This window comes from Styela clava, chromosome 10 (genome assembly GCF_964204865.1).
Source record: "Styela clava chromosome 10, kaStyClav1.hap1.2, whole genome shotgun sequence".
Taxonomy (NCBI): Eukaryota; Metazoa; Chordata; class Ascidiacea; order Stolidobranchia; family Styelidae; genus Styela; species Styela clava.
The window spans coordinates 21009698-21018343 of record NC_135259.1 but is presented as its reverse complement, the minus strand read 5'-3'; the positions used below and the strand labels follow the sequence as shown (position 1 = coordinate 21018343).

The window sequence follows — 8646 nt, the reverse complement described above, 5'->3', positions numbered from 1 at the left end:
TGTGAAGTAAGGCACATAAAAGGTACTCCTGTAGTATGTGTACCGGATTGGGAACGTTAGGCCATAGTTAAGATAGTTTTATTCTGATTTTCCTTATTTTAGTTCTTTTATGAGTTCGGGACTGTCTGGGTTAGCCAGGTGAATCCCCCTTGCCCATAGGTTTCAGTTCCTTTACGCAACTTACAAGATTAGTTACCTCCATATTGGTACACATACTTCTGGAGCGCTCAAAAAATTATACTGGGTATTGATCAGTGATACCCTATAATCTATATGTAGTCTAACATAAATATTAGTTTTGCACAGTCAAGAAAGGGTTTTAAGAATCATATTTAAATCTAGTTGTAAATAGACTTCCAATGATTACTCTCTGTGTTTTGGATTGATATTGAACTTCAGGCAGAAGTGATGTATTGTGCTAAAAGTTTTCTCCCACGACAGAGAAACCAGCTTGTCTGTTTTTATTGTCAAAAATAAAATTGATTGACTTTGCCTCGTCATTGTGACCAGTATCAGATCATTTAGCAATTAACGTAATTTTCATTAAAAAACTTGGAAGAAATATATTAAACTATACTTTCGTTTTTTATGGCTCAGCTCTTGAGAAAGTTAGGTGGTCTTGAGATCTTACTTTATATAATTGCTATAGAACGTGCAGCTACTTTAGAGAATTTTAACGCCACAAGTTTGAAATTTTTGATAAAGCCTTAAGTTAATATTTATTTTGTACAGTTATATTTACATGTATTTTCAATCAATATAAAATGTAATTTATGACTCCCAGTCAAGTTATTTTTAAAATTTGAGTTTCAATCGAAATTCACCAAATGCTATATTGACAAATGTTGCCAAGGTAGCATTAAATATCACCAGCCATCACCATGATTCCATGGCTCAAGAAAAACAAGGCTTTGTATAAATCGGGAAGATTATCTGTCAAAACGAAAGGACTAGAGAACCAGCCTGGACAGAATAACTGCTTTCTCAATAGTGCCGTTCAAGTACTTTGGCATTTGGATGTTTTTCGAACTAATTTTGCTCGAATGACTGGACATAATTGTGTCGGCGAAAGTTCTTGTATATTTTGTGCCATGAAACATCTATTCGCAAGGTTCAAATACAGCGATCAGGAGATTCTGCCGCCGACGGATTTAAGAGTTGCAATGTCCATCATATATCAAGCTCAAAACAGGTGAGAAACGATGTAACTTTTAAAAAACTTTCCACTTTTTTTTCAATTGATTTCAAGCCATCACTTTGAACAAGGCACTGTGAACATATAAGCAGTCACTGTTATGCAGAGAGTTTTGAAAAAATAGGACAACTTTCCAGTTAGACAATTCCTGCCCTATTTATTTCATTCTGGGTGAGGTGGTCTGGTTGGTATGAGGTTTGAACCTGGGATTTTTAACCTACGATGCCCACATGGTTACTCCCATTTTCTAAATACCTGAATCCACAGCTCCTACCTTTTAGTGCATGGTTCAAAATGAATGATTTATTGGTACTGCCGAAGTATGTGAACCAAGATGGCGGACACCGGAATGTAGTATGTGTACCAGGTTAGGGTTAGGCCACAATTTCAGGTACAAGTACTATGAGAGTCACTTGGTTAGTCTCCAAACTCGTAATAGAACTAAAATAAGCAAAATTGGAATAAAATTATGGCTTAACCTTACCCTGGTACACATACTACGTACCGGTGTCTGCCATCTTGGTTCACACACTTCGGGAGTACCGATTTAATGAATTTTCAATAAATTTACTGAATTTTCATTTACTGAATTTTTACACGGCCCCCGGTACGTCCAGGAAATGTTTATAAGTTTCTTTCTGCCAGTATTAATGAAATATAGCTTTATACAAAATTATTAATACAAAATAGCGAGATGCGAGGAATCAGCCATGGACATTGAAATACCAACACTCCCAATCACTAGGTCATGCCACCACATCCTTCTGTACATAGCTTTATCTTTGTGTCATTGTGCTCTTATTTTTTAGGTTCCAACTTGGGCTTATGGAAGACGCCGCTGAATGTTTTGAAAACCTTTTACTTCGAATCCACTCTCATGTGGTTGAAGAATCTACCTCAGAAGATAATATGTGTTCCGCAAAGCATTGTATTTCTCACCAAAAGTTCGGCATGATGTTGATAGAGCAGGGAGTTTGCGAATGCGGCGAAACTTCCGAACCTTTACCGTTCATACAACTCGTACATTATGTTTCCGCAACAGCTCTATGTGCTAAATTGAAGGTGAATATTTGTTGTGTATTTTTTACACGATTTTTGTACAACTTTTGCTCTAGACAAGGTCTTGTATTATCATCCTCACATATGTGAGGAGCTACCACTCATTGGAATTCGGAAGAACCGTAATCTTTTCGATTCGGCATTGTGCGTCCAAGTCATCACATCCTTGGTGAGATAGAGGCTTGGGATTTGAACCCGAGATCAGTAGTAACTTGCGATGCCAACAGGGTCAGGTCTAGGGCCCGACTGATATAGATAGAAAACTATCAGTATTGGTTTACAAAGGCAGCATCGGTCGGACCCTAGTTAGGTCTAACTCTTCAATTTTTTTGTATGTTAACGTAACTCTCACTTCAAAAAATATTGATCAAAACAAATATCATCTCAAATATCCGCATTGGTGTTACATTGACTCCCATATTTTATCAATTTAGAAATTTCAGAAATATATTGGATATTCCATTTTTGAAAATATCATTCTGAATGTAATTGGAATAGTAGATTGTTTCCTAAAATGACAGGTGTATTGTATATTCCCAAATTCATGGTCGGAATTAATCTGAAAATACAAAAAAGGTTCAAATTCTGTAATGGGCAGCACTAATCCCCACTGGCATCGTCCACATGAAGGAATAATCCTTGATTTGTCTTCCAGATAATTTCAAGGGTCAAATAGGTTCGCTCTCTAGTCTCTCAGCTCTCTAATCCTATTGATTATTTTAATTGTCAAAGCCTGATAAAACCTCGTTTTATCATTAGAAATATTCAATATAACGAGACCCGTTGACAGAGTCATATGGGTGCTCCTGAAGTATGTGCACCAAGATGTCACATAACCTGAACCCTTACCTGGTACACAACCTGAATTCAGGTTGTGCGCCATCTTGGTGCGCATACTTCATGAGGTCTGTCATATGTATATATTTTGGAACAAAAATGCCATGAGTTTTAAAAATTGATTTCCAATTTTCTTTATTTTCTTGGCAGAGGAACTCCAATAAGGTAGCCATGCTGTTTTTCATTTTTTTTATAAGACTTTCAAAATCATTCCAAAGGCTTGTGTACATTCACCTGTACTCACTGATGTATTGATTTATAAATTTTTACGACTAGGTGTTTAATTAATGAGCGCCTGAGGTTATGATTCTCATGGGAAATTGGTCGATATAGAAAGCAGTGTTGACTAAATATTATTGATTTCTATTATATGATTCGATATAACCGAGTGGTCGGCGCATCGTGCATTTAGGAGTGCGATTGCAATCTGATTACTCTGCACAGGTTTGCAGCTTTGAATTCAGTGGCCGATAATTATGTGCAAGAGGATTGGTGGACTTTTCACTGTGGTAGGGTGTTTCATGTGTCACTGGTCGGTTACGGCTTCCTCTACCATCAAATTGCATTTTAAAAATAACATGGTTAACCAATTCCATACCCGACGTGGACTGGCAAGTGAATAGAAGGATGTGGTTCACGATATATTTAATTGTCTTACTTGCTTACACAGTTAAGTCGCTTTATCCACTAAGCCAAAGTTGTGCAAACTGCGGCCCCTGGGCTGAATAAAGCCTACTGGAAAAAATTTGCGGCCTGCGGAGGAGTGCCAGTGTGGGGAATTTCAAATTTTTTGCGCTACAAAGCCTATACCTGAGAATGTGCGAAGCGAACAACACATGTCATAAGATCAACAACTTTTTGTGCCTGCAACTACCAGAAAGAACGCAGCCTGCGGCCCGCATTCTCACACACTTATTTGTATTTTGCCCTCCTGTATTTAAAGTTACACACTCCTGCACTAGTCCATTTGCACCAAGCATTCCAGCTGAATGTATTTTCTTTATTTCAGGCAAGAAGAAAGTATTATCGGGCAGCGGATAAAGAAGAAAAATTTGCGCGATTGATTCGATCCGTCAGTAGAGGGAGTAGAAAATGCCCGAGCAATTGCGGATCGGAAATCGCAACACGGACTTCACTGATGAATGCCCCGGACGTGATAAGCATTGGGGTAAACTGGGACAGTGAAGAGCCAGCAATAGAACATATTATAGATTTTATACACACATTAAGCACAATGATAAAGTTACAGGACATGTTCGACTCCGTTTTAGATAAAAATGCGCAGCGTAACGAATATCATTTATCAGCTGTTGTGTGTTACTATGGCAAACATTATTCAACTTTCTTTTTCAATCGTAAAGCCAATCGGTGGCTTTCAATCGATGATGCAGCAGTTAGTGAGGTCGGAAAGCATTGGCGTGATGTTCTTATAAAATGTATTAAAGGACATTACCAGCCATTATTACTACTCTACACAAATTACGCAGCAGAATCAATGAACTTCTCCAGTGGCCCAACCTCCATTAAAAAAATTGCATCTAGTGTCACAAGCTCTCCTGCGCTGTCACGAAGGGACTCGGAAGCTGCCTCATCTAGTTCTAGCGGAAGCCTCAGTCCAGCTCATGTCCCAATGCCAGTACAAAATGGCAATTCAACTCGTCCTAAAAAGTTTCAATGGAACACGTCTGTCCCTAGTAGGGGTACCGGCCACTATAAAGAACCCAAAGCGGGGACTTCGTTTTTGACTTATAAACCTTATGAGAATCCGAGTAAAAACTCTAATTCTTTCAAAGTTTCAACGAATACAAATAACAGCAACGATATCAATGAAAATTTAAGAGGGTTCCCTACTTTGTAAACCACTCGTTACTGAAACACAACCTCATGAGGTGGAAAGGGGAGCTTGACCCAGGAAGAGATTACTCCCTGAAGTCAAAAGTCACCCCTCAGTCTCATATAACCATCTATCATTGATATCGGCAAGCTATCAGTGTATATTTAATTTGATTTAACTGTATTGCCAAAGTGTCCTGATCCTGAGCTCCACCTTATTCCACCCTAGTTGTAGTTTCGCACTCTGAACAAGGCTATCTATGAGAAGTCACTGATATTTAAGGTGCTGGTGTGTTTTAAAAGGCCTGAAATTCTTCTGGTTCGGACTTATCACATAAGGGGATGGGGCTGGTCGGTTAATTTGAAACAGAGTTTTTTAATTTGTGATGTTATCATATTTGAGTTCAATGTCACTTTAGCACTATAAAGCTATAAGTTACGGACCTTAATGATTAGGTTTGTGCTTTAGTTAGAAAACCCGTCCTGTAGTGTGAGTACCAGGTTAGGGTTAAGCCATAATTTGATTCCAATTTTCCTTATTTTAGTTCTATTTCGAGTTCGGGGACTGTCTGTGTTAGCCAAGTGAATATAGCCCCTGACCATGGGTTTCAGTCCCTGATGTTAAGTTGGCGAACAAAATTAGTTGCCTCCATATTTGTGCACACACTTCTGGAACGCCGAAAACCCAATGCATGGCCCCCAATTCCATCACGAATCTGAGTTCCCAAGCTCATTCTAGCATTACGGCTATAGTTTTATATACCTATCATAACCTGGAACATACCATTGAATCTAAATGACCAACAATCCAGTTCATCAATTCCCACAAAATTGTCCCCCAATAATTGGCATTGAAAATTGTAGTCAGGATGCCAAAACATATTACTGGATGCATTATATTCCTAGTATACTTGTAACCTATTCAGAATATATGAGAACTGCCAAATGCCAGTAGTCAGGCTTTTTCTTGAAGATTGATTTTTCAATTTGTGTTATATATTTGATTTTTGAATCTTTAGCCACAAAAGGCTCAGAAAATCGGTAAAATAATCTTATTATTGAATTCCTAAATCAATTTTGATAATTCAAATTTTACTGGACATTGTCGCAAAATCACACTTTTGTTCACACCATAGCTCAATTCCTAACTTTCGTCAGAAAGAGAAAACAGTGACAATAATCTAAAAATAGGGCTATTGGTCTCTGAATAAAGGCATAGGTTCGAATCCCAATTTCACCTTGGCCTAATGCTAACCTCATCAGCCATTAGATGTCTGATTACCATACATTGGTTTGCAACTTGCATGGATACTTATATGTAAAGTATTAATATTGGAGCAGAATAGGGCATTGGTTGTCAATGTCTTGTAATATTGTTTCCAGTGGAAAGTGTTGGCTCATGCTTAATGGTAAAGTAGCCCTGCTAACATGCAAGGACGTTAAATAATAAATCACAGCTAAGCATCTCGTTACTGACTCTATTTTTAATTATAGAAGAATAAACTGATTTAGATGATATTTTCTATTATGATTAATTTTGTTTCATATTTTTATAAAGTGCCTTTTCTTGTCTTTCTAGATAAATAAGTAATTTTTCTGCATTTGTTTTATTTTATTTTTCTTCCGCTGTTTACAGTTGCTCGTAGGCAAGTCAGAACCAATTTTCATATAAATTTTATTCACTAAATAGGAGGAAAAGTTTTTTTAAAAATTATTTTATCACCTATGGTCTGAACACCGCTAGGCTGTTTTTGCCAAATAGGGTTCTGTATTTTTTCATATTATTTTCCCTTCCGCTATTCGCAGTTGCTCATAGGCAAGTCAAACCCAATGTTATGTAAATTTAATTCAAAGCAGTAAAGTGATGGAGATTCTTCGGATTTTTCTTATCGCTATTGATCTGAACATGGCTCTGCTCAAGTTGTTGTCCTTTGCACATAAGGGAAACATACATTGAACTTTGTTGTATAGACATAGTATGATTTTTTTCAACATCTTCTCCATATCACGGAATGACAAATTGGGTGCTGAATCGTTGTTACATAAATCACGTTTTAACAGTAATTTTATCCATATATAGGGCTGGGAATGAGGATTCACATATTTATCCCGAGGGAGAGAAAAGTCGATGAGACGACTTAATCATATGGCGAACCGCGGCCTCTCCTCCAGTTGGTTACCTGTCCATGTCTGGTATGGGATTAGTTAGCCAGCTATTCATTTCAGGTGCACAAGACTTGAATTGCACGGAAAAAATAAAACTCTTCAATACTGTTGACCAAGCAAATTTTTGTTTTGTTTAATTTCTGTTGGTATTGCCACATTCGACATGTGAATTACGGTAATTTTTATTAGGTGAATGTACATTGGAGTATTACTTTGTATGACGGTTTGCAACCAAAATTAAGTGTAACAATCAGCCATCTAAAGATGGTAAACCTATCAACTATTTCCAGATTAGTCAAGTAAAAATGTCCTGCATGTGCGTCAAAGTCACATTTTTAATGGTTCTTAATACGCTAGTAAATCTAAATATATATGTGATTTTTTTTATACAGTTTTTTTTTCGATCTGTTTACGTTTCTTTACACTGCTCTGTACATTTTTATCAACGGTACTTGAGATTACTGTGTTATTATTTTGTTATATCACAAAGGTGCTTGACTAATTGTTTTGTCATAGTACCATGTTGCTATGCAACAAATTGCAGTTCGAAAACTTACGACTAACTGACCAGATTGCAGGAGCTTTATCTAGTGGGATAGCTACTCGCACAATATTGTGAATACCGTATATGCTCGTTTTACCGCCCGATTTTGATTGAGGGCCCGTTTGAATGGCCGCCCGTGTGAACAGAACATGAAAATAAATAAGGGCCGGTGCTTGAATACCCGCCCGGTAAATATTGATAGGGCGTCGCAAAACTTTTTTTGCGGATTTGTACCTGCGGTGCGTAGGAAAAGTCAAAATTTTCGTTATTCTCAGTTAAATCATACTTGAGAACTGGAAATACCAATACATTAATTATTGTAACGCTCGAAAATAACAAGCGCCCCTGCTTGAATAAGGGCCGGTTTAAATAAGGGCCCGGTTAGTGAATTGGTTGGAAAAAATATGGGCCCGGGCTACTAAACGAGCAAATACGGTATGCCTGAATATGGCAGTGTTTTTTGGGGACAAAATTACATCTAACTATGAGTGGCCACCAATTTTGCAATAAAGTTTTTTTTGAAATAAATTTTTCTGTAATAAGATAAATTTTGATGCTATTCGATGCACGCAAAATAACTTTCAAGTTTTTTAAGGGGGCTTTTTCATTTACAACTGTTTTATTTTTTATATAAAATTGCAACTCTGGTTTTAGGTGTTTCTGATGACTCTTGTTGTCAAAAATTAACGGTGATTTGGTACTTACAGTACCCTACTAACTAAACAACTCTAGAATTTGTTAAGACAATTTTTTTAAATTTAAAACTGAGAATTGGGTATTTCTGAGGATAAAGTAAAAAAGCCAATTTCAAAATGCCATCGCTCTACTTATACCGAGTCTTTTTCAAAGAGTTTTAAAAGTTTCATGTTGTTTGGATGGTCTGGAAGATTATATAAGAACTCATAAATTTGATAGAGCCACTGTTATGCTAATTGGACAACTCCACATCATCTATAATGCGACCCGTCCTTCTTGGTTTTTGCTTATTTTCAGTTCTTTTTGCTACAATTGT

The 8646-nt window shown here is 37.1% G+C and overlaps 1 protein-coding gene across 1 annotated transcript; it reads left to right on the top strand.

Moving 5' to 3' along the window:
* Positions 1 to 712: 712 nt before the first annotated feature.
* Positions 713 to 8281, top strand: LOC120337082 (ubiquitin carboxyl-terminal hydrolase 54-like). Its single transcript, XM_039404799.2, has 3 exons — positions 713 to 1192; positions 2005 to 2257; positions 4101 to 8281. Exons 1-3 carry the CDS (start codon positions 882 to 884, stop codon positions 4947 to 4949), a joined length of 1413 nt encoding a protein of 470 aa, XP_039260733.2. The 5' UTR covers positions 713 to 881; the 3' UTR covers positions 4950 to 8281.
* Positions 8282 to 8646: the final 365 nt, after the last annotated feature.